The 26897-nt window shown below is 44.3% G+C and overlaps 1 protein-coding gene across 4 annotated transcripts in view; it reads right to left on the bottom strand.

The window, feature by feature from the left end:
- Nucleotides 1-26897, bottom strand: part of Amotl1 (angiomotin like 1) — a 143741-nt gene that overhangs the window by 103371 nt on the left and 13473 nt on the right. For 2 of the 4 annotated variants that reach the window (XM_045146457.1, XM_045146456.1), the window contains exon 1: nt 10891-10982. The exons of 1 other annotated variant lie outside the window; for it this stretch is intronic. In XM_045146457.1, coding sequence (XP_045002392.1) covers nt 10891-10939 — 49 coding nt within the window. In that variant the 5' untranslated portion in view covers nt 10940-10982. Of the gene's footprint in view, nt 1-10890; nt 10983-11449; nt 11466-26897 lie in introns of those variants that run through there. One more of the 4 variants, XM_004661926.2, reaches the window with a different exon arrangement.

The raw sequence follows: 26897 nt of genomic DNA on the forward strand, positions 1-26897 counted from the left end.
TAAGTCCATTTCCTTTGAACAGGTTCAAAGAGAAGGACATATGCCTTGAACTTGACCAGTACCTAGGACAGACAATGCCCTCAAAGGGATACAATGTCACCCTTAATGGGTGCCCTCAACAAGTTCTTCCATTCAGCTATCCACTTCATGTTCAGTATAATGCTCCAGGTATTCATAAAAGAAATATCTATTGACAGGACATGCTTATGTATGCCAATTGTTGCCTGATTTATATTGTCTAAAAATAAGAAATATCATCTCCCTAAGGCTTAGCATGTACCTTCCTCTATACATCCAAAATACTCAAAGTAAATTCAGTTAGCATATTTGTAATTACTGCCTTAAAAAAACTATTAACCACAATACTACAGAATCTGTTCATTTTTATGTGACCTTCCTTAGACATAACCCACTTTGTGCTCCTGAACTAATAAAGTCATCTTAGTCACTGAGTAAATGTCACCAAAATATAAATATGTGTGTTTACTTCCTTTTTTTTCTTCAAACTTCTGGAATTTACTTTGGAGATAGGGAAAGAAACTTCAGGACTCTGGAAATTTTTAAGTCTCAACTGGGAACTAAGAAAATTCTGTATTTCAGAGTACAGCATCTAGACCTTGTATTCTTTCATCTAAACTTTTCTATTAGCTATGTCACACATAATAATGTATCATGTTGTTGTGCATGGTGGCACACATCTTCAGTCCCAGCACTCAGGAGGCAGAGGTAGGAGGACTGCTGTGAGTTCGAGGCCACCCTGAGACTACATAATAAATTCCAGGTCAGCCTAGGCTACAGCAAGACACAACCTCAAATAAAACAAATAATAATGCATACACAATAATGCCATTTCATACATGTGCATATGTATTTTAATCATTTTAAACCACCCATTATCCTCTTGTCCCCTCCCAATCCTGCGGATCCACTTCCACCTCCCAACTACTCGCCCTCTACTTCATGTCTTCCTCCCTCCCTTCCTTCCTTTCTTTTTTTAATTTTAATTATTTATTTGCAATTACAGAGAGATAAAGAGAAGAGAGAATGGGCATGCCAGGGCCTCCAGCTGCTGCAAATGCACGCACCTTTTTATGCATCTAGCTCTACTGGACACTGGGTCATAGAACCTTGACTGTCAGACTTTGCAGGCAAGCGCTTTAACTGCTGAGCCATCTCTCCAGCCCTCTTTCTTTCTTTCTTCTTTGTGACTCAGTAAGTTTGATTTTTGTTGTTGTTGTTGTTGTTTTGTTTTGTTTTTGAGGTAGGATCTCACTCTGGTTCAGGCTGACCTGGAATTCACTATGTAGTTTCAGGGCAGCCTTAAACTCACAGTGATCCTCCTACCTCTGCCTCCCTAGTGCTAGGATTAAAGGCATGAGCCACCACACCCACATTTTTTTGTTTGTTTTTTGATAAGTTTTTTCTTAAATTTATTTTTATTTATTTGAGAGACAGAGGGAGAAAGGGGCAGATAGAGAAAAAGAATGGGCACACTATGGCCTCTAGCCACTGCAAACAAACTCCAGATGCCTGTGCCACCTTGTACATCTGGCTGTATGTGGGCACTGGGGAATCAAACCTGGGTCCTTTGGCTTTGTAGGCAAGCACCTTAACTGCTAACCTCTCTCCAACCAGACTCAACACGTTTCCCAACAACCCCCCTCCGCCCCCGAGGTAGGATCTCACTCTAGCTTAGGCTGACCTGGAATTCACTAGGGGTTTAGAGGTTATTTACAAGAGCATTGAGCACCTTACCAGTGACTACACCACTGAAGAAAATGTCTCTCTCTCTTCCCTGAGTAACCATTAACTGCCTATAGATTCTCAGGGAAGGGCAGGGGCTCATGAGCAAGTATAAGGGCCACAGTTCAGATTCCCAGTAACCACCTAAAAGTGGGGGAGGCATGGTGGCCTGCCTGTAATTTCAGCAAGACAGGAGATCCCTGGAGCAAACTGGCTAGCTACAGTAGCCCAACCAGCAAGCTCCTGGTTCAGTGAGAGTCTCTGCCTGCCTGCCTCAGTAAACAAAGAGTGATTGAGAAGGACACCCAAAATCAACCTCTGCCTTCTATACACATGGGTACACACAAGCATGTGCACCCACAAACAAGAGGTGTGCCCACAAATGCACTTACAAAAAGAAAAAGAATTTGAGGACAGATAGACTATATTTGTCCTAAACTGACAGGGGGGAAAAATAAATGGAATTATATTTCTCTACTGCAAAGAAACCAAAAATCTCAATATTCCAGCAAGTGATTTTGCAGCACTGAGCTCTTCTTTCTGCCATCAAGGAGACCAAGCATCTCAGTTTGGAAGGCCCTACAACACCATTGCCCAAACACCCATTCTCTGCAGGAACTGTCATCATGGCATTCCCGCAGATTTCTATGCAGTCAGTATGAAGCACCCTTTCACATCTGCAGAGACAGTTGCCTCTTAAGCATCAGGAGAAGCAATCCACCCCAAATCCAATGACACTGCTTAAAAGGGATGTCAAGGATGTCCAAAATGAGTTTCAAAAATAACCAATACTCTGCACTGTTGTTGACCTCTTATGAAGTTTTAGAAAATAAGTATTTAGCTTTATTGATTTATCTCAGTGGTAGAGTGCTTGCCTAGAAAGTGCAAAGCCTTGGGTTCAGTCCCTAGCACTGAAAAAGAAAAGAAAAGAAAAGAAAAAGAAACAGAAGGAAAGGGGAGGAGAGGGGAGGGGAGGGGAGGGGAGGAGAGAAAAGAGAAAAGAAAAGAAAAGAAAAGAAAAGAAAAGAAGAAAAGAAAAGAAAAGAAAAGAAAAGAAAAGAAAAGAAAAGAAAAGAAGTATTTAGCAAGCCCACCTTTTTTTCAGAGGTTAAGTGACATCAGGCAGTGTGTCTACAGGAGCAAATACCCAAACCTGGCATATCTTCCAAGAAGAGAGAGACAAGTGGGGAGGAAAGCTTGGGTTAGAAGGAGGGAGGCACTCACAGGAGGACAGAGTAGAGCACACACACATAAACAATTCCTCAGAAACCAGTCTATTCCAAAAGCAACCATTCACAGAGGGCAAACTCAGCTCCAAAAGGAAAGCATGTCGGTCTAGGTCCAATTGAAAGGGACTATGTAGTTCTCAAAAACTGTCCCAGGACCTGTAGCATCAGCATCTCTTGAAAATTTGTTAGAAATACAAAGTCCCAGGCACCGAGAGCCTTGCACCCATAGACTGACACCAGCACTCTGTAAGTCACAAGCTCTCCACCCTTGAGAACCAATACCCTAGTATTACACTTCTAAGGTTCCATCAGTTTCCTCTGGGAAACAAAGAACTTGGTCACAGAGGAAAAGGAAATGGAGCTGCTGACCAGGAAGTGTAAGATGTATCCTGATGACAGCTCTAGCTTACTCTACCTAGGGCAACACGCAGCATAAACTCTAGCCTCAAAACAGCAGACACACATCCTGCCACCTCTGTAGCCAGCACAGAAAGGACATTCTTTACTCAGAATATCTTGGTTTTATGGGGAAAAGTCTCTTGTACCAACAGTGCTAGACTGTGAATAAAGCATCATGTTTCTAGAAACCTGACCAATGATTCAGTGCCTCCAGCTGAGACAAGGCAAATTTCTGCATACACTGAGGGTCACAGAGAAAAAGCATATATGAAACCACAAATGACACTAGACAGCGAGTTGCCATCCTGTTTTAATAATAATAGTATATGCTTACTGAAGGCTTTCAACATGCCTGTTATATATCATTATTTAATTTCACCCTCATGAGATGCCACAATAGCAAAGCTACTATTGTCCCCACTTACCCTTGAGGTAAAATTCCCTGTGGTCACACAGTAATGAGGTGACACAGCCAGGTGGAAACCAACCAAGTCTATCTGTTCTTAATCCTTTTTTATTTAACATATGTTTGAACTTGTTCTATCCAACCATACTCAGATTCTTGGTACTACTCTGCTCTCCACATATGTTGTAAGCTATCATGCCACACAAGGACTGTGGTGGCATGTGATCCTAGCACTTGGGAGTCTAAAGCAGGAGGACCACTGTGGCTGGAGGCCAGCTCAGGCAACAATGTAAAACCCTATGTCAAAAATGATCAAAGCCAGGCGTGGTGGTGCACGCCTTTAATCCCAGCACTTGGGAGGTAGAGGTAGGAGGATCACAGTGAGTTCGAGGCCACCCTGAGACAACATAGTAAGTTCCAGGTCAGCCTGAGCTAGAGTGAGACCCTACCTCAAAAAAACAAAACAAAACAAAAAAAAAAAGATCAAAAAGTTGCCGTGCATCGTGGCACACGCCTTTAATCCCAGCACTCGGGAGGCAGATATAGGAGGATCGCCGTGCGTTCAAGGCCACCCTGAGACTACAGAGTGAATTCCAGATCAGCCTGGGCTAAAGTGAGACCCTGCCTTGAAAAAAACAAAAATAATAATAATAATAATCAAAAGCCAAAAAGTTCTCAACCACTCTGAGTAGCTCAGCATACACTCAAGAATTAGTGTAACTCCCATTAAAAAATTCAAGACAGGGCTGAGGAAATGGCTTAGGAGTTAAGGCTCAATTTTTCAGGACCCATGTAAGCCAGATGCACAAAGGGGTGGATGCGTCTGGAGTTCATTTACAATGGCTGGAGGCCCTGGCATGCCCATTCTCTCTTTCTATCTGCCTCTTCCCCCCCACCCCGCCAAATAAATAAATAATAAAATATTTTTAAAAAATTCATGACAGGGCTGGAGAAATGGCTTAGCAATTAAGGCATTTGCCTGCAAAGCCAAAGGATCCCAGTTTGATTCTCCAGGACCCACGTAAACCAGATGTACAAGGGGGCGCACACATCTGGAGCTTGGTTGCAGTGGCTGAAGGCCCTGGAGCACTCACTCTCCCTCTCTCTCTCTGCCTCTTTCTCTCTCTCAAATAAATAAATAAAATATATTTTTAAAAAAATTTTAAAACTTGCCAGGTGTGGTGGCACACACCTTTAATCCCAGCACTCGGGAGGCAAGATAGGAGGATCACCATGAGTTCAAGGCCACCCTGAGACTCCATAATGAATTCCAGGTCAGCTCGGACTAGAGTGAGACCCTACCTAGAAAAACCAAAAAAATAAATAAATAAAATAAAAATTCATGACACCCTGGTGTGGTGGTGCACGCCTTTAATCCCAGCACTCGGGAGGCAGAGGTAGGAGGATTGCCATGAGTTCAAGGCCACCCTGAGACTCCATAGTAAATTCCAGGTCAGCCTGGGCTAAAATGAGACCCTACCTAAAAAAAAAAAAAAAAAAAATTGGGCTGGAGAGATGGCATAGAGGTTAAGCGCTTGCCTGTGAAGCCTAAGGACCCCGGTTCCAGGCTCGATTCTCCAGGACCCACGTTAGCCAGATGCACCAGGGGGCGCACACGTCTGGAGTTCGTTTGCAGTGGCTGGAGGCCCAGGTGTGCCCATTCTCTTTGTCTGTCTGTCTCTGTCTGTCTGTCTGTCTGTCTGTCTCTCTCTCTCTCTCTCTCTCTCTCTCTCTCTGTCGCTCTCAAAAAATTAAATAAAAATAAACAAAAAATTTTTAAAAATTCATGACAATAAGGGTATGCAGAAACTGGATTATAGGAAAGGACCAATTTTACTCCCTCCATGCCTGGACAACATACCCAGAGAAGCCCTGCCTGACCACCTAGTCCAAAGATTTCTGCCCTCCAAGGTCCATAGCACACCACACACCTATATTCTAGCACCCAACACATGATAATGTTTACATATAGCTGTGCTGTGCATAAAAGTATATATGTACACTGATGAAGTCTGAACATACTCTGTGAATTATACTAATGGTTCTGTCATTTGCTATGGGATATAATTATATAAGATGTCACCCCTGGAGGAAAGTGGGTACCCAGGACCTCTCTGCTATTTTCGCAACTTCCTATGAAGCTATGATTATTTCAAATGAAAAGTGAAAGAACAAATAAACTACAAACAATTTACTTAAAAACAAAATATCTAGGATCCAGGGAGTGGTGGCGCAGGCCTTTAATCCCAGCACCCGGAAGGCAGAGGTAGGAGAATTGCCATGAGTTCGAGGCCACCCTGAAACTACATAGTGAATTCCAGGTCAGCCTGAGCTAGAGTGAAACTCTACCTCGAAAAACCAAAATCTAGCAGATAAAGAGATATGAGACTGCAATGCTGATTAGCAAGGCTCAAATCCAGACATAAACACTGCTTTAAAAAATTAAATTCAGCTTGTTTTACTCATTATATTTTCTGCCAAGCCTATCCCCATACTCAGTACCAAACTGGAAAGAATAAAAAATGTTTACAGAAAGAGTCCTCCAAATCAATTTAAAACTATGCATCTTTAGGGATGGGGGATGGGGGTGCATGAGACCCTACACTTCCAAGAGTAGCTTGTAGCAACTGATAATTGCTGAGAAGATGAACTCATGTTCATCTATGGTATAGCCATTAAACCACTATAATTTAACTCAGTGGGTTAAATAAATAAATAAATAAGAAAGGTTTGTAAGTAGGATGAGGATCAAATGGAAAAGAGAAAAGTTTTAATGTAAGGGGGATGAGAGAAGAGCACTGGGGAGAGTGGGATTAAAATACATTGTATACATGTACAAAAGTGTCAAAAATTAATATATATGTGTGTATATATATATGTAAAAAAATTAAATTCAGTTCTCTACAGTCTTAATAGTCATGTTTGCTTAGTCCAGAGTTACTCTTATCCTCTCCTAAAAAGAAAGTGAGGGCTGGAGAAGAGATGGCTAAGAGGTTAAGGCACTTGCCTACGAAGCTAAGGACCCAGGTTTGATTCCCCGGTATCCATGTGAGCCAGATGCACAAGGTGACGCTTATGTCTGGAGTTCGTTTGCAGTGGCTGGGGGCTCTAGCACAGCCATTCTATTTGCATATCTCTCTCTCTCTCTCTCTCTCAAATAAATAAAGTAAGTGGGGCAGGGGAGGCAGGAGTGCTGCCTGGACCCAAGGACAGTGACAGAACTCAGCCTGATGTCAACACCTAACCAGGAGCACCTCTGGTTTCCTTCCAGTAAAAGTAGTGTACTGACCTACCCACAGAGAGCAGGCATACATGGTGCCACTCCTCCAAGACAAACCAAAGTCAAAGCAATAGAATTTTAAAAACAATACTATGCAAACAAACAAACAAAAAAACCTCAAAAGCCTCAGACAATTTCCAACAAGCCTTGTAATCAAATATGTCCTCTCTCTTGACTTACATACTTGCTTTTCAAGGACTTCATTACCCACAGAATTCTGGGTTATACAGACTTTCCAAAGTAATGGAAAAAAAAAAAAATAGAAGACACCATGTTTCCCCCATGCCTGCAGAGACTGACTGAAGCCTCTTGGTCTCTAAAATGAATACCAATAACCCCACCAAGACCCTCAGCAGAACTGGAAAGGGGGAGAAGGGGTCTATGTGTGCAGCCTTTTTATTAAAAAAAATCAATTTAAAAAAAAAACTCAAATTACTATAGAATGGACTGATCTGAGTTTCAATATTCATTTAGTATGTAGATAGTCATGCATACACATACCTCAATAAAAAGAAAAAGAAACATTACTTGGAGAAATTTTAAATGGCCATTCATAGAAAACTTAACTTACTGGCCTGAAAAATCAAATATCTTTACAATTTTGTTGTTGTTTTGTTTTTACAAGGTAGGGTCTCTCTCTAGTCCAGGCTGACCTGGAATTCACTATGTCGTCTCAGGGTGGCCTCGAACTCTCGGTGATCCTCCTACCTCTGCCTCCTGAGTGCTGGGATTAAAGGCGTGCGCCACCACGCCCGGCTTACAACTTTCACTAGCACATCCCTTGTTGCATGTATTTATTACTTTTGTATTTTTATTGCGGTCATATTTAGTATAGATGTATCATGTATTGGTTCCCCATGGGGTTGTGTTGTGGGAGCAGCACTCGGTCACTGGGGATGGGGGACAGGAGGGGGGCAATGCCACTGAGCATGATGTCCCAGCCTGTGGCTCTTACAATCTTCCTGCCCCCTCTTCCACGAAATTCCCTGAGCCATGCTGGGTGTGTTCTAAGCCTACATCACTGATGGGCTTTTCGGAGTCCCTGGATCTCTGCTTTTATGTGTTGAGTATCCTCAGCATCTGTCTCCTGTGCTGATTGTCGGGCTCACCATGGAAGCAGCACTCTTGCTCATATCCACAGTTCCTCTGTGGCTTCACCTGGGCCTTAGCTGAAGTGTGAGGGGTGGTTTATCTCCTCTGCCAGTGGGGGAGTCAGGAGTGCAGCAGCTGGGGGACCCAAGGGTCTAGAGAGCTACCTGAGAGCATGGGAGTCAGCAGATTCCCAATTGTGCACCTCTGAGGGCTGCTAAGACCTACTCACACTGGAGTCCCACAGATCTTGCCTGATACCACCCCAGGAGCTGAAGCTGGTTAGGCGGCCACCATCTTGACTAGAAGTATGCCATTCATTATTTTTTAAGCTTTATGTTAAATAGCGCTTTATCATTATTTCCAAGAGACTTTCGAAAATGACCATGAAGAAGCATAGCCATTACCTACAAGCTTTACTTGTAACAGATCTCTCCCAGTCGAACCTCTGTCTTACTTCAGTTAAGTCAGCCACATGTCTGGGGCCACATGTCTGTGCAGGGATAGACATCAGAAAATGGCACAGTGCTACCCTGAGAGGCTCCAGAAAGAGCCAAGGACAGACACTCACCAGCAGACCCTTCCCATAAAATCACATTTCTGGCCGGGTGTGGACTTATTTAAACAGAAAGCCCTCCACTAGCTTCTATGGAAAAAATGTGTTTTTAAACACTTTGATCTCCACATGCCCTTCAATATTAGTATTTTACACCCTACACCTTCCATACAGAATCTAAAACAGCCACACTTCTGAGCAATTGAAGAAAGGGTAGGGAAATCCAGGCTTGGACCCCAGTAATTGGGAGGCTAAGGTGGTAGGATTACCCCAGTACAAAGATAGCCTGGGACTACAGAGTGAGGTCCAGATCAGCACAGGTTAGTAGAGTAAGGCCTGCTTCAGGGCAAAATAAAGCCAGGAAGAAAAGAAGAAAGAAAAGGAAGGAGGGAAGGATGGGGAAGGGAAGAAAGGAGGAAAGAAGGGAGGATAAAAGGACAGCACTTCTGTAGACTGTCTACCTATAGGTGTACAAGGGTTTCCCTGATTATTTTAGAAAACGTGGCCCACAAAAGTTCACCCATCCGGGAACTAAACAACCTCCCCCAACCCCACATCCCTCCCCTCTGGCCAGGTGAGGCCTGCTCCTCTTCATCCCTGTTTCCTGGCCCTCTACTCCCCTTCCAAACAGTTCAAAGGGGATTCACACGCCTTTTCCCACTTACTCTCAAAAAATGCAATCACAGTAGATGATTATATATAATGCTAGAGCACAATTCTAGCAAGAATTTTTTTCCTTGCTCTAGACGCCTCAATAATTTGCAATCCAGAGATCCCTCACCAGAAGCATGGGTCTGACCGCAACTGCCTGGGCCAGGAGTGGGAGGCAGCCAGGGGAAATCTTAGCCAATCTGGCAGGACCTACAGCCCAGTTTTAGAAGCAGGGAGCCACGAGTGCTCCATACTTCAAGACCTGACTTTTGGCTCCCTGGAAAGGGATTAGATTTTTCCAGAATTGTAGCCATTTGCTATTCCTCTATTCCGGTTTGTTCACCTACAGTGAGTAAGTGAACATCCTTTGGCGGTTAGTCAAGAGCATCCCCGAGGCATCACAAACGGCTCCCATGATCCCCTACCCACCATTACCAAAGATGTTTTTAATAAGTGGAAAAACTCCATTCTCACAGCATTCCTCAAAGGAAGAAAATGGAACCGACTGAGCACAAAGTCAGGGGGCCAAGAGGACACTGAGTCCACAGTGCAAATGCCAGCAGGATCAGGGACCCCCATCCAGTGACCACCCCCCCCCCCACACACACACACACGGAGCGGGGGGTGCTGCTAAAAAGCATTTGGGGATTGTAAAACCACTACGAAGACAAAAAAAAACTTTCCAAGAAAACTGCAGAGAGCAAGAGAGGACCGGGATTCGGGACCTGGAGACTAAAGGGGGCCTTGGAAAGGGCTGCGAGAGCTGGGCTCTCAGTGGGACCCGCCTGTCTCCGAGGCCTGGCCTGGTCCTCCAGCCCGGGAGGCCGTAGGTAGGGGGCGCGTCCCGCCCTGTTCCCCCGAGGAGGGCTCCGGCTCCACCAGGCTGTCACGGGCCGACTTGCCACACTCTTGCCTGCCACAAATGTCACATTCCAAGAAAGTTGAGCCAGTTCCCCTTGGGAAGCTTAAATTTCCCTCCGGAAACCAGGTTTTTTTTCCAAGGCAGCCTTAACAGACCAGGGAAAGAGGGATCCAACCCGATTCAGCCAAGAAACTTGTTTGGGGAGAACAAAGACGGCGAAGGAGACCCGAGCCTCGGGGTCGGGGCGCGCCCTGGGGTCCGGCCAGGCGCCTTTGTCTGCGCCCAGGACGGTGGCACGGGCCACCCTTCCGCCCTCGCGGTGGCCGGAACATCCAGCTACCCGCGTCGGGGGCGCGCGCACCCCAGGACCCACGCGGGCCTCCCCCAAGCCCCAGGTCCTCCGCGGGGGTCCGGCCCGTGGGCACCACCGGGGACTTGGTAGATGGCACAGAACCGCGTTCTGCTTTTTATCTTTTTGAACGACTGGATTCCTTGGAAGAGGTTCTGGGGTTTGGGCGCCGATTAGACATCCCAAGCCCCAACATCTGGAGCCAAGCAGCTGTCAGCCGGGATCCCCAGGAGGATCCCCGGTCCGGGAAGCGGCGCCGGTCTTGGGGACTGACTTCCTGGCCGAGCCAGGGCACCCTCCCAGAGCCCCCAGCGCGGGCTAGTTACCTCGGTCGGCGGGCTCGGAAGGTCCCCGGTGCAACTTTCTCCTCCGCATGGAGCGGTCATGGCTCGGTCAGCGCGGAGGCGCGGAGGCGCGGGCCGGCGGCGGCGGCAGAGCGCGGGGCGGGGCGGGGCGCGGCGAGGGGCGCCCCGTCCACTCGCGACGCAGAGCAGCGCGGAGCCGGCTTCCTCTCCGGTCCCACCCCACCTCGGCCGCCGGTCCCCGCGCGCTCCCCGCCGCCCGGAGGGAGGGTCTCCGGGCCGGCTCTGAAACCCTACACTCCACCCCTCCCCAGCGCCCCGCCGCTGGGCCCTAGAGCCCGTCTTCAGCCTCCTGACACCCCTCCCAGCACCGGAGACTGCCCCAACTCTAGCTGACGTGTCTCCCTGAGACTGAAGAAGGCGACCGCCTCCCTTGTTTGGTCCCCTGCCGCTTTAATGAACCCAGACTCACTAGTTCTTCCTTCGATTTTGTCTCAGTTCCTTAAAATCCTTGGCTGAGAGCCCAACCCCACCTCTCCTCCGCCACTGAAATCCAGGTTCGCTCTGTTTAAGATTCCCTTACTTGGAATTCCGAGGTGAAAGTGGACACTTTTCTCAGCATTTCCCGGGCTCTGGTATTTCCATCAGATACTGGGATTGGGCAACAAGTTGCAAGTAGGTGCTGCATGGAGAAGCAGAAGGGCTCCTACAGACCTACAGCCTGAAATATTAAATGGAATCAGCCTAACCAGACCTCCTGCGGCCACACGCCCCCTCCAAGCCCTTATCTGCCCAAGCCGAATGCAAAGAATCTAAGTGTTGGGAAAATCCGTTCCACCTCTTAAATCAGGCTGCCCTAAACCACACTCCTCGTCCAGCCCACTCAACTGCACTGTACTCACTGCCTTCCGAAGCCATGATCTGGAGTGCTTGGCTTCCGGGGCTCACTCTGCTGTCCAACAAGTAGGAGGCCAGTAGAGGTAGTGGCTGCCTAAACCCTTAGTAGAAGAGTCAAGCTTCGATTTCCCCTTCTCTTTCCCTTCTCTCTGAGCCTTCAAAAATTCATTTGTCCTGGGTTACGGAAACTCATTAACCTGCTTGAAGTTACAAAGCTGGCATCAATTCTGATGGGATTGTGTATCCTAACTCTACCCTATGCTTCCTATTCCCCAGTGGCCCTTTGACTTAGTAACTTCTGCTTCAAACAGATCCAGAATGCAACCACTGAATTGTTACTTATCAAACACTTCAGTTAAAGTCACCTTCCCTAGTACTTAGCAGCACACAAAAGAAACTTAAGAGGGCTGGAGAGATGGCTCAACATTTAAAGGTGTTTTGCTTGCAAAGTCTGATGGCCTGGATTCGATTCCCCAGTACCCACATAAGGCCAGATGCACAATGTGGTGTATGCATTTGAAGTTCGTTTGCAGTGGCCCTAGCATCCCATTCTCATATTCTCTCTCTCTCTCTCTCTCTCTCTCTCTCTCTCTCTCTCTCTCTCAAATAAATAAATACATGCATATTAAAAAAAAAAGTTTAGAGCAGCTAGCCAGGGCTGGAAGAACATGCTATTTTTTAAGGTAGGATCTCACTTTAGTCTAGGCTGGGATTAAAGACAAGAGTCCCCACACCCAGCAGGCACTTAGTTCGTTCATTAGTTATTAGTCATTTTAGCCCAGATTCTTGGATGTCCCACAAGAGCTCAGCGCAGCTTGTAGGCTCAATAATCTTTGGAGTGGATCAGGTGGACCTCACTACACTTCTCAGGTTGATTCTAAGTAATCAAATGCCCAGCAGCGCAGATGGAAAGCACTGGAGGCTTAGGCTTGGGGAGATGGAGGCTTGCCCACACAAGCCTGAGAACCTGAATTAGGATCCCCAGAACTCACACAAAATGTCAGGCATGATGAAGTGTGCCTTTAATCTCAGTTCTGGGGAGGTAGAGACAGGGGGCCCTAGGGTATGGTATATTGACTAGCTAGTCTAGCCAATTCAGCGAGTTCTAGGTTCAGTGAGAGATTCCATCTCAAAATAGAAGGAGGAGGGAGGGCTGAAGAGATGGCTTAGCGGTCAAGGTGCTTGCTGCCTGTAAAGCCTAATGATCCAGGTTCAATTCCCCAGTACCCATGTAAAGCCAGATATACGAAGTGGCCCATGCATCTGGAGTTCCTTTCCAACCCAGAGGCCCTCTCATGCCCATTCTCCCCCACCCTTGCAAATAAATAAGATATTTTTTTAATTTAGTTTTGGTTTGTTGTTTTGTTTTGTTTTTTTAAGGAAGGTCTCACTCTAGCCCAGGCTGACCTGGAATTCACTATGTAGTCACAGGGTGGCTTCAAACTCACAGTGATCTACCTACCTCTGCCTCCCAAATGCTGAGATTAAAGGTATACGCCACCACACCTGGCTAAAATATTTCTTAAAAAAGACAAGGTGACTGGGTGTGATGGCACACACCTTTAATCCCAGCACTAGGGATGCAGAGATAGGAGGATTGCTGTGAGTTCAAGGCTACCCTGAGACTACCTACATAGACTACCTACATACCTACATACCTGGACAGTCTGGGCTAGAGTGAGGCCCTACCTCAAAAAAAAAAAAAAAAAAAGAGTATCTTTTCAGATAGATGCAGATCCTAAGAAGAGAGCCACCCCATCATACCTCAAAAGGGCCCTGACTGAAACAAAGGGAAATTAGTGAAACAAGCAAGGGTGCTGATTTCCTGATGAACCAGCACAAGGGGGAAGGAGACCAATACAGAGAAAAATCAACTCCTACCAAATCAGAGAGCCAGAGCCTCAGAGGCCCCCAACACCTCAACACTGAAGCAGACCAAAAATGAACCCAACATGGCTCAGGGAAATTTTGTGGAAGAGGGGGTGGAAAGAATGTCAGAGCCACATGTTGGGTCATGATATGCAGAGACATCTATCGTACCAATAACTGTGGGCTAACTCCACAACGCACGACCCATATACATCAACAAGGAGGGGCCAATGGGGAGGGGGTAGGTCACGGATGAACCTAATAATGGTACCAAACTGCCTGTATTTGCTGAATAGAAAACTAATAAAAAAATAAATAAAGTCAGATCTATGGCTATAGTCATGCTTCATATAGCAGATGGAATAATACATTATGATTCACATTTGAATAATATAAGCAGAGTCGCAATAAATATGATTTAAATTTTCAAAAAAAAAAAGCATAACCTTAAGTGGGGGACATGAAGACCAATTTCCCCTGCCTTCAAGTCTCAATTCCTTCAACTATTGATAATTCCTATATCAAACTCAGACTAAGTATAATCTTTTGTAGTTGTTGCTTATTTTTTTTTTCAAGGTAGGGTCTCACTGAAGCCCAAACTGACCTGGAATTCACAACGTATTCTCAGGGTAGCCTCAAATTTAGCAATCCTCCTACCTCTGCCTCCCAAGTGCAGCGATTAAAGATATGCACCACCACACCTGGCAAGACTAAGTATAATCTTCTACATGAAATATCTCTGAATCTATAGAACTGGAGATATAAGATAAGAAAGATATCAAATCTGTGAAGCAAGAAACTAAGTGTTCAGATCTGACTAACAAGGCACATTATCAATAACATTTTACATTGCTTGTATATTCCAAACTGGTTTAGGCCAAACAAACATGATATATTTACAATTAAAAAACTGGTGGTGGTGCACGCCTTTAATCCTAGCACTCAAGAGGCAGAGGTAGGAGGATTGCCACAAGTTCAAGGCCACCCTGACACTACATTGTGAATTCCAGGTCAGTCTGGACTACAGTGAGACCCTACCTTGAAAAAAAAAAAACAAAAAAAACTGAATTCTGAGGCTGGGCATGGTGGCACATGCATATAATCCTAGCACTTGGGAGGCAGAGGTAGGAGGATTGCAGTGAGCTCAAGGCCACCCTGAAACTATACAGTGAATTCTAGGTCAGCCTGGGCCAGAGTTAGACCCTATCTCGAAAACAAAACAAAACAAAACTGAATTCTGGGGCTGGAGAGATAGATGGCTTAACAGTTAAGGCACTTGCCTACAAAGCCCAAGGACCCATGTTCAACTCCCCAGGTCCCACGTAAGATAGATGCATAAGGTAATGCAAGGTCACACATGTGTACAAGATGGCACACGCACCTGGATTTCAATTACAGTGACTGGAGGCTGTGGAGCACCAATTCTTTCCCTCTCTCTCTCTCTCCAAAAAAAAAAAAGAAAAAAGAAAAAAAGAAAAGAAAATCCCTGAATTCTGAGGTAGGTGTGGTGGTACACACCTTTAAACCCCAGCAGTGGTAGGAGGATCACCATGCATTCGAGGCCACCCTGAGACTAGAGTGACTAGGTCAGCCTCAACTAGAGTGACAGGAGGATTGCCATAGGTTTTAGTCTACATAGCAAATTCCAGGCCAACCAGGGCTACGTAGCAAGACCCTGTCTAAAAAAGCTAAAAAATAAAAATAAAAAAGAATTTGGCTTTACTAGCAAACAAAGTAGTAAATCAGTCTTCATCTGTGCTTTAGGAAGACCTATCTATACACTCACTTTAAGGTCAAGCATCCTTTCTCAGTGACCCAATCTGCCATTTGCTATTTCCTGTGGAAGGTATGAAAGTGCTGGGCCCATCTGAGTGACCTTTGGGACAGCACAGGAAGCAGACTTTCACTCCAAACATAACATCTAAGAAACAGGCAGGAGAGCGAAGAAAGAGTGAGGTTCCAGAAACATCCACACAGAGTATTGAGTGCAGTCTTAGAGTAAGACCTGAATTCAAATCCAGGTAACACTTATTTCTAGACAAGAGAATAACTTGATGTGAACTGTAGCTTCCTCCTCAGCATAGCCAGAATAATGGCATGTACCTCCCAGGCTTCTTGTTTAGGTTGAGAACACACATCCAGTACTAGGTGCATTTTAGGAACTTAGCAAAAGTTAGAAATTCATCCTCTCTTTTCCAGTATTTTGAAATCCCAGAAGCTTTAAATAAATAGTAAAATGCAAATCTCAGCACTGGGGAGATGGCTCAGCCTGTAAAGTGCTCATCATGTAAGCGTGAGGACTTGAATGTGGATCCCCAGCACACACTTACGAACCTACAAGGTTTGGAGAGTCCAGAAACAGAAGAATCCCTGGGCCTTGCTGGCCAGTGGGGCTAGCTGAATCAGCAAGCTCCAGGTTCAGTGGCCCTGTTTCTAAAAACAAGGAGGAAAGTGATCCCAGAGGTTAGTTAACCTCTGGTCTCCACATGCATCCATACACATAGAAACAGCAAAACAAAATGCAAATCTCCTTCCCCCACATGGGCCTTTCCAGTTCCCACTCAACATTACACTTAAAGTCCTTATCAGCCAATACTCTAATGGAGGGGCACCTGCAAAGGCCCAAGCTTGTTAGAAAGCCAATGACAAAAGCAGAGACCTGAGACAGGACCAGAAAAGCGACAGCTATGCACGGTCCTCCAGGACAGCCACTAAAGCCTGCAGGACACAATGACTGCCAAACAAACAAGCCAAGGACTGCATGCATTCTGGCTACCTTGATCAAAATGGTAGTTTTGCTTCTAAAAGGCATAAGCATGGTTTTAAAGCCAAGTTCTGTGTGTTTTCTAGTGTAATCTTTGAAGAACCACTGCCTCACCTCCAAATTTTATAATGTCAAAGGGCAGAGTTGTGGAGTCCACTCCTGCGGGTTCATGGTGCTCTCACCATTTCCTTTCAGACCATTTATAACACACCATCATGTTTCTTCTTTTTAAAAAGTTGGGCTGGAGAGATGGCTTAATGGTTAAGGCGTTTGCCTATGAAGCCTAAGAACCCAGGTTCAATTCTCTAGGTCGAACATAAGACAGATGCACAAGATGGCTCATGTATCTGGAGTTCCTTTGCAGTGGCTAGAGGCCCTGGCACACTCATATTCTCTCTCTCTCTCTTCCTTTCTCTCTGTCTCAAATAAAAACAAATCAGTAAATAAATAAATAAATTTATTTGTCTGGGAGGGAGTTCTTGCCCCTGAAAATAAAATGCTAGATGCTTGTGCCACTTTTGGAGATTGGCTTTACGTGGATGGCTGGAGAACTGAGCCCTGATCTAGTAGGCTTTGCAAGAAAGTACTTTTAACCACTGAGCCATTTCCCTAGCCCAGAATGCTTTTGTCTTTTAACCTCTTTATAATAAATGGTCATGTTAACACGAGACTTAATGAACCCTTGCACATTAGCCATCTCTTATCTATAATCTCACTTCCTGTTGTTTTAGGCTACTTGGTTAACTGTGGTCCAAAAATATTAAATGGAAAATTCCAGAAATAAAAAAATTTTGAGGGTTGGAGAAATAGCTTAGCAGTTAAGATGTTTGCCTGAGAAGCCTAAGGAACAATGTTTGGCTCCCTAGATTCCACGCAAGCCAGACACACAAGGTTATGCAAGTGCATAAGGTCACACACAAGGTGATACACGTGTTGACTTCGACTGCAGTGGCTGGAGGCCCCAGCATGCCAGTTCTCTCTCTCATAAAAAAAAAAAAAAAGTTGAAAGCTTTAAATTGCACACTTTGTGAACAGGCCTATGAGAATCAAGCTGTTGCTTCATTCTGCCTTGCCTACCTCGCCAGTGTATCCATGTATCCATACACTAACCACCCATTAGTATGTAAAGTATTAGACATTTTGAAACAGACAGTATGTTGTGAAAATTGTTATTTTATCATTTGTTATTACTGTCAGTTTCTTACAGGGCCTATTATATAAATTAAACTTTATCAAATGTATATATGCATAAGGAACAAAACATTGGTGTATTGGTTGCTTTTCTCATTGCTATGATCAAGATGTTGTAAGAAGAAAGGTTTGCTTTGGCTCCCATTTTGAGGGTATACAATCCATCAGGGTTGCAGGAGCTGAGGTTGCTTGCCCATATCTGGGTAGATAATGTAGAACAGAAAAGAAAATTCCAGCATTTAACTGGCTTTCTCATTTTATTCAGCTTGGGACCCCAACCTGTGGGATGGTACCACCCACATTCAGGCCAGGTCTTTCCTACTGGGTTAATCCTCATTGGGAAAGCCTTCAGAGACACACCCAAAGGTGTGCTTCATTAATGCCCTATGTGTTTCTTAATCCAATTAATTGAAACAGTAGAAATTACCCATCAGAGTAAGGGCCAGGCACCCAGAAGTTGTCTTGAAAGATACCTTCCTTGGATAAGGGGCCACTGCTATATTATCTGGCAAAAAAAAAAAAAAAAAAAAAAAAATTCTTTCAAGCTTTCTTTCAGTCTTCTGTTTTACAAAGACAATGGTTGTTGATTTTATTCCCTCAAGCTTGTTTCCAAATATAAAATCATGCTCTTGAATAAGCCTTTCACATGGTACATGGCTCCTCTGGAGAGCCAGGCACTTGCCCTGCCCCCATCTTGCAGTGTTGACAGGGGCATGATTCAGGGAAAGCTAGGAATGCCTGTAGGGTGCTGGGTGCTGGGAGGAAAGGGAGAGGCAAGGGAAGGGCCTCTGCCAGGGGCAGGCTGAGAAGCTTGAAAGAGGGAAAAACAAAGAAAGAGGAAGGAGCATGCAGAGGGCAGATGGAAGACATCCAAGGTGAGATATCTCTGAAATTTTGGAAATGTCAGGTGCCTATGGATGAGGAAACTGCTCCTGGGAAGAACTGGGTGTTATATAACAGCATGGATCAACTGGAAACCCTCCTCTAGTTGAAGCTTGCCCAAGGACTCCAGGTCAATTGTGAATACATTTCCCAACCAACATGTACTAAGTAGCCACCAAGGGCCAGGCTGTGTGCCACCACGGCTGGGAGAGTGGCGTGCTCACTTACTAAGTTAGTCTGAGGCCTGCTTGGCTGACTGCTTTCAGTTTCACACCCATAGTGACACACCCACCTCTCCTTGCCTCACTGCTGTCTCCTATGACTGTTACTACCTAATACGCACTTAACATATAAGTTGAGCCATATCATATAAAATACAAGAAAAAAGGCAGATAAGATCATGTCCAGAGAAAAACATATGACAAGCAGGAGTAGAGACAATGGGCACACACACACACACACACACACACACACACACACACACACACACCTGTGGTGAGGTCCTAAAGGAGACTAGATTCCTGGGAATATAAGGAACCAGGCAGGCCGGGCGTGGTAGCGCATGCCTTTAATCCCAGCACTCAGGAGGCAGAGATAGGAGGAATGCCACTAGTTCAAGGCCACCCTGAAACTCCATAGTGAATTCCAGGTCAGCCTGGGCTAGAGTGAGACCCTACCTCAAAAAACCAAAAAAAAAAAAAAAAAAAAAAAAAAAAAAAGAGCCAGGCATGTAGCAAATATTCAATAGATGATCCTTATTTATTTTTAAATTTATTTGTGGGCAGAGAGAGAGTGGAAGAGAATGGGCATGCCACTTGCCAGTTGCAAATAAACTCCAGACGCATAAGCCATTTTGTTCATCTGGATTTACATGGGTACTAAAGGAATCAAACCCAGGGCAGTAGGCTTCGCAAGCACCCTTAATTGCTGAGCCATCTCCCAGCCCAAATGACTTTTATTCAGATTGCTACTAAGAAGCTCATAACTTCTCTCACTGGCAGGTTAGGTCAGTTCAGGGTTTCCCAGCCTTGGGCACCTAGTGGCACCAGGCTAGTAATTTTTGATTGTGAGGTACTGTCCTGTACATGATCGGATGGCCAGTGGAAACCACCCTTTACCCCCATATAGGAACAAAAAATATTCTCCATGGAATTTCAAAGGGGAAATTGTGGGGGGGGGGAGGAAGGGTATTACCATGGGATATTTTTTATAATCATGGAAAATGTTAAATAAAAATTGTGAAAAGAAAAAAAAATAAAAATATTCTCCAACAATTGCCAAATGTCCTTTACTAAACCGCCCCTGGCTGAGAACCACTAAGTAGGTTAATTAATTGCTGTTGCTCAATAAAGAGGCTGCCAAGCATCTCATCATAACATCACTCCCTGGAGTTGTTGGGTGAATCCAGTCACATACTAGTAAGCAGTGCCGCTTTTGTTCACCCTATCATCTGTCAGGAGAGCAGAATCACTACCTTCTTTTCTTTCTATGAACAAACACTAACCAGAGTTGATTATTTTATTCCTAGTAAAGATATAAATATATTTTTGTTTCTAAAACTGATTACACTGAGTTTCTAAAACAATAATGTAAAGCCACTATTGAGATGAAGATTGTGAGCTTGGCATGGTGACAAAATCTGTAATTCCAGCACTTGGAAGGCTGAGTTCCAGGCTAGACTTTCAAGCCAGGGCTATGTGATGAGATACTATCTCAAAAACACAGAAGGATTTTCACAATAACTAGACACAAGTCACAATGCACTGAGCAGCTACAAGGGATTGTAATCACCATTTTGAACAAAGCACATCAATATACCAAGAATAGATAACCAAAGTGGGCGTGGTGGCACACGCCTTTAATCCTAGCACTTGGGAGGCAGAGATAGGAGGCGTGCTGTGAATTCAAGGTCAGCCTGGTTTTACAGAGTGAGATCCAGGTCAGCCTGAGCTAGATAGCCAACTGCCTACATGAGAGGGGTCACCTCCACCACATCTGCCGGGGCCCAGAAGTGACTGCAGAGGAAGCGGTGACACCAGTACTGCTTTCACAGCTAGTCTGAAAACTAGTCCCAGGGAGATGGCCACAGACACTGTGGTCACTCAAACCTCATTAAAACAGAGATCCAAAGGCTATAGAGAACTCAACACTAAATCAGGTCTCTATCATGCTTGCCAAGGCTCGGGGAATACTGCAGTCAAAAGAGGGAGTGGGAAGACTGTAAGAGTCTCAGGGTGAGTTTGAATAGCTCAGGCACTGTTGCCCTTCCTCAGAGACTAAGGCCTATAGGACCCTATAATAAATACCAATAACCCCATTGAGGGGTACCCTTTGGGTGCAGGAGAGAGGGGATGTAAGACTACAATCTCTTTATAAAAAAGTCAATGAGGGATGGAGAAATGGCTTAGCAGTTAAGGCACTGCCTGCAAAGCCAAAGGACCCAGGTTCAACTCTCCATGACCCATGCAAGCCAGATGCACAAGGGGTGCATATATCTTGAGTTCCTCTGCTGTGGCTGGAGGCCCTGGTGCACCCATTCTCTCTCTCTCTCTACCTGCCTATTTCTGTATCTCTCTCTCTCTCTCAAGTAAATAAATATAATAAAAATAAAATATTTTTTAAATCAATCAATAAATTTTTTTAAAGTATTTATTTTTATGGGAAGGGGGGTAGGACCTTGTGCCACTACAAATGAAATACCAGATGTTTGTGCCATTTTGGGGGATTTGGTTTTAGACAAGTATCTGGGAATTGAACCAGGGCTGGCAGGCTTTGCAAACAAGCACTTTTTTCTTTTATTTTCATTTTTTATTTTTTGGTTTTTCGAGGTAGGGTCTCACTCTAACCCAGGCTGACCTAGAACTCACTCTGTAGTCTCAGGGTGGCCTCAAACTCATGGCAATCCTCCTACCTCTGTCTCCCAAGTGCTGGGATTAAAGACATGTGCCGCCACGCCCAGCTGCAAGCAAGCACTTTTAACCACAGAACTATCTCTCCAGTCCCTGAAATTCTATCATGGTAATACCAAACTAAAGAAAACACCAGAAGGAACAGGCTCCTCCATGATCTGAACCGCACTTTCTGCTCTTCTCCCAGAATATGCACCACATAGCAGCAGCACTCACGCTTTAAAAGCCAAGAAAGACAGGGAAGTGGGAAAATCCACACCATTCTGGACGGCTCCTGCCACAGGAAATGGCTCCATCTAGGAGGAAAATAAATCATTTCACAGCATAAAATCAAGGGAATTGACATTTAAATCTTCTGTAAGTTATTCGTCTGAAAATCAGTAAGCATTCTATGTCTGTGATAGAGGCCATATCATTCTATGAAGAACAGAGTCTTTACAACAGTCCAAGGGAAGAAAAAAAAAGAAGAGAAGAAGAAGGACGAAGAGGTAGGGAAAAGGAGAGGGAGGAAGGGTAGGGAGGAAAGGAGGGAAGAAAAGGGGAGGGGAGGGAGAAGAGGAGAAGAAAGAGAAGGAGGAGAAGAGAATAATTAGATATAACTAGAAAATGAATAACTAAACAAATATTAGCTGATAACATAAAAGAAGATGGAAGAAGGATTCATCCATTCTTCATCCAGTTCTTCATTCCACTGTTCATTTAATAAATATCATTGATTATATTGAGAATCCAGGCACCTTGCTAGGTTTGTAAATATCCTGGCAGGGGCTCTGTCTTCCTAAAACATATAAATAAATCTAAAAATATATATAAATAAATCTATAGCTAAGAATTTGGCTCCTAGTGATGAAGAAAAGGAGAAGGTTGACATTATAGATGGATTAGCAATAAGTGGACAGATGGCTTTTGTTCAAAGGAACAAAATAAAGATTTCTTCAAGGAGGTTTTTTTTTTTTTTCTTTCTTTTTCAAGGTAGGGTCTCACTCTAGCTTAGGCTGACCTGGAAATCACTCTGTAGTCTCAGGGGGGCCTCAAACTCAGCAATCCTCCTATCTCTGCCTCCTGAGTGCTGGGATTAAAGGCCTGCACCACCACGCCTGGCCAAGGAGGTAATATTTAAGTAGACACCCACAGGGCAAGAAGCTTCAGCCATGTGAAGAAATGGAAGAGTCCAGCAGCCAGAGCAAACAGGTAGAGAATTCTCCAAGAAGTATGAGGAACTTACAGGAGGAAAGGTTGAACAGTTCCTGTAGGTATCCCATGATGGATAGGAGGTCTTTAAGAATGTCACCCACTTCCTATACCAAGGTGATGAGGAAAGGTTCCTTTTTACTCAGGCCGTATAATGTAAGATACACAGTATGGGTTTCAAAGGAAACAAAGCAAAACACACACCAATCATCTGGAATAAATAACAAAAGGATTCAATGGAAACAACTTCAAAGTAAATGTCTCTGGCCAAAACATCTTACCCAAGAGTGGTCCTTTTGAGAAAGGCAAGCCCAGAACAGCTCAGCAACTCAGAACACCAACACATCCTTCCCTCACCATGCACTTAGCAACCTGTTGGTATCCTGTGACTCCCCCCACCTACATCTAGCTGCACATGTACCCCACTCCAAACAATGGAACTACTTTAGAAACCATTTATTACTCCTCTTTTGTAGTCAGCTTCTATTTAAATATGATTTCAGGGCAGGAGAGATGGCTTAGCAATTAAGGCACTTGTTTACAAAGCCTCAGGACCCAGGTTCATTTCCCCAGTGCACAAGTAAAGCCAGATGCACAGGTGGCACATGTGTCTAGAATTCATTTGCAGTGGCTAGAGGCCCTGGGGCACCCATTCATCATCTCTTTCTTCCTTTCTGCCTCTTTCTCTCTCTCTCAAATAAATAAGTGAATTTTAAATTATGATTTTATATATATCAAGGATAGAAACAGTAGGGAATCGTCCAACCTGGACTGGTTTTGGGTGCAGGTGCAGTAAGGAAAACTGTGTCCTCTAAGTGAAATTTTAGGGAGAATCCTCTATTTACCATCTTATTTCTATTCATAATGAGGCATTCATATTATTAAAATCAGATGCATCATGAGAAGAGATATTTGCATTAGAAAAAAGGTTATCTAACTTCAGTCTGACAATCAAAATAGAGAGCTTCCCGAACAATGCCCTTACATGGCCTCTCTTTTACATGGACTCCTTAAAAAGAAGTCCCAGGCAATAACCCAGGGGCCTTCCAGTACTTGCCCACTCAGGTGGCCCACTACCACTAGTGGCAGTATTCTTTCTCTTTACTCTTTTTTTTTTAAAAAAAAATTTATTGACAACTTCTATAGACAGTGAACCATGATAACCCCCCCCCCACTTTCTTCTTCACAAATCCACTCTCCATCATATCCCCTCTCCCTCTCAATTAGACTCTTTTATTTTAATGTCAGCATCTTTTCCTGTTAGGAGGATTCTGTTTAGGTAGTACCAGGCATTGTGAGGTCATGGATATCCAGGCCATTTTATGTGTGGATGATGGCATTGTAAGCAGTCCTACCCTTTCTTTGGCTCTTATATTCTTTCTGTCACCTCTTCTTCAATGGACCCTTAGCTTTGAAGGGTGTGATAGAGATGTTTCAGTGCTGAACATTCCTCTGTCACCTCTTCTCAGCACTATGGTGCCTTTTTTGAGTCATCCCAGAGGTCACTGCCATCTGAAAAGAGAAGCTTTTCTGACCCAAAAGTGAAAGTAACATTAATATATGAGTATGAATGTTAAGAGAAGTGCTTGTTGGGCAGTTTGGTGAGCATAACACATGCAAACACCAGAAGGCATTACATCTCTAGGGCTCATAACTTCTCTCCTCATAGGTTTTCAGAACCAGGCATGTATTCCCTCCCATGGAGTGGGCCGCCAGTTCAATTAGTGAGTAGTTGGTTACCCCCACACCAGAACTGCCACTGTTGCACCTATTGCCTCATTTGGTGTGGCTGGCCAAACTTAAGGCTTTCAGCATCCACTGTTGTTTATCTCCACTGATGACTTCTCTCTCTCATAGGGCTGCATGCAGTGTAGCTTTTTCCAGCTTTCTCTCAGTTGGTCTACAGGGAAGAGGTTTACAGCTCAGCTCCAGCAAGATTTCTCAGTGACCTTGCAGCCCAAGCATGTGGAGTCTTCAGCAATAGGATCTTATCATCTATTCCTGGTGGGAAACCAAGAGCCTTGGCAATGGGCTAGAATGTTTTAGGGGAGTATCAGGGACCTCTCTGGCCAACAACTCACTGGAAGGTATCCCATCCCTGGCATGAAATTTTTCTAGTTTCTTTGCTCTTTTTATTTATTAATTTTTTTATTTTCAAGATAAGAACTCTTTGTAGCCCAGGCTAACCTGGAATTCACCATGTAGTCTCAGGATGTTCTCAAACTCATGGTGATCTTCCTGCCTCTGCCTCCTGAGTGCTGGGATTATAGGCATGCATCACCACGCCCAGTTTAGTATCTTTACTCTTAATAAAGTTTTTTACTGCTTTACTTTTTGTGTGTATCTTTTCCAATTCTTTGAATAAGGTGCTAAGAATCTATAAACACCCAGAAACCACCAGCAACACTTGCTCTAGCTTAGAGGCTTCAACTGAGTCCTACTAAAAACAGAAAATGACCTGCTTCCATCACTACCAGTTGTTTGTATTAACATGTATGATGGTCAATCTTCATTGCTAATGTGACTAGATTTAAAATCACCATGAAAACATACTTCTTAGTGTATCTATGAGAAAGACCCACCCTGAATATACGTGGCCCCATCTCATGAGCTAGGGTCCCAGATAAAATAAAAAGAAGAAAGTGCCAGCATTAAGCTCTCTCTGCTATATGACTGGGGATACAACATGACCAGAAACTTCATGCTCCTGACATCTGTCATGATGGACTGTTCCCTCAATCTGGGAGCCAAAATAAACCCTTCATTTTTGTTTTAATATATTTTTTAATTTGCTTGTTTTTTTGGAGAGAGAGAGAGAAAGAAGCAGATAGAAATGGAGAGAATGGGCACACCACAGCCTCCAGCCACTGCAAACGAACTCTAGACACATGTGCCACCTGGTGCATCTGGCTTACATGAGTACTAGGGAATCAAACATGGGTCCTTAGGCTTTGTAGGTAAATGCCTTAAATGCAAAGTGCTAAGCCATCTCTCCACCATCCCCTTCATTATTTTTTTTTTTTTTTTTTTTTTTTGGTTTTTCAAGGTAGAGTCTCGCTGTATCTCAGCTGACCTGGAATTCGCTATGTAATCTCAGGGTGGCCTCAAACTCATGGTGATCCTCCTACCTCTGCCTCCCGAGTACTGGGATTAAAGGTGTGCGCCACCACACATGGCACCCTCTTCATTCTTGAACTTGGCTTTTGTCAGGTGTTTTGTCATAGCAATGAGAAAAGTAAATATTACAATGTATTTGGTATTTTCTTACTGAATGCTATCATTTTACAGGAGTGTTAATTAGTGTTGGGGTAGACAGTTTCCTTTTATTGAATTATGGAGTTTGGAGTAGATGCAGGAGCATAGAGGATGGGCATACATATCAGATCTTTGTCCCTTCATACCCACAAATAGGGAAAATATCATAAGTCACCCTAAAAAAGAAAACTGGAAAAATGAGCTATGTAAACTATTTTAAGTATGCTGATAAAAAGTTAAATCAGAATTAATTCATTGTTGGTAACAACTCAGGCAGGGGATTGAGCCTAAAGGGTGATGGCCCTGTTAACTATGGACTGTATGAGCCATGTGCTCAGTGTCCAGGGCAGGGTTTTTTGTTGTTATTGTTGTTTTATTTATTTGAGAGTAACAGAGAGAGAAAGAGGCAGATAGAGTGAGAATGAGCACACCAGGGCCTCCAGCCACTGCAAACGAACTGCAAATGCATGCCCCACCTTGTGCATCTGGCTTATGTGGGTCCTGGGGAATCAAGCCTTGAACCAGGGTCCTTAGGCTTCACAGGCAAGCACTTAACCACTAAACCATCTCTCCAGCCTTACAGGCAGGTCTTTAGGGAAACTTCCCTCACCTAGAATGAAGATACTGAGCAAATGGAATGGATAGAACAATCAAACTGCCCTACCTTGGAGAACAGAGATTATGACACTACAGGATGGCTGGCTTCAAATATGCGAAGAGGTATAGGCTTATTCTGTCCTAGCACCATAGTGCTCTAGCACAATGCCTCACACAAGGTAGCCAGAAACCTCTTAGTGGGCCCTGAAATCAAGTTAATATGAGCAGCATTGAAAATAAGTGAACCAGGACATGACAGGTCCAGTCAAGGAGCCTTTCACTAGGCAAACAATAGGCATCAGCCACAGGAAGCCAATAGCAGTAAAGAAGCAGTAATGGTAACAAGCATGGGAGAGTGAAAATCAAGAGAGCATGTGGTGACAGCTTTGTCCTACTGAACCTTACTAATTTGAGGACAAATGGAATCTGTCAGGCATCAGGACATGCACAGCATATGCAGAAGCAGCCAACAGGGT

This window comes from Jaculus jaculus, chromosome 3, assembly GCF_020740685.1.
Source record: "Jaculus jaculus isolate mJacJac1 chromosome 3, mJacJac1.mat.Y.cur, whole genome shotgun sequence".
NCBI lineage: Eukaryota > Metazoa > Chordata > Mammalia > Rodentia > Dipodidae > Jaculus > Jaculus jaculus.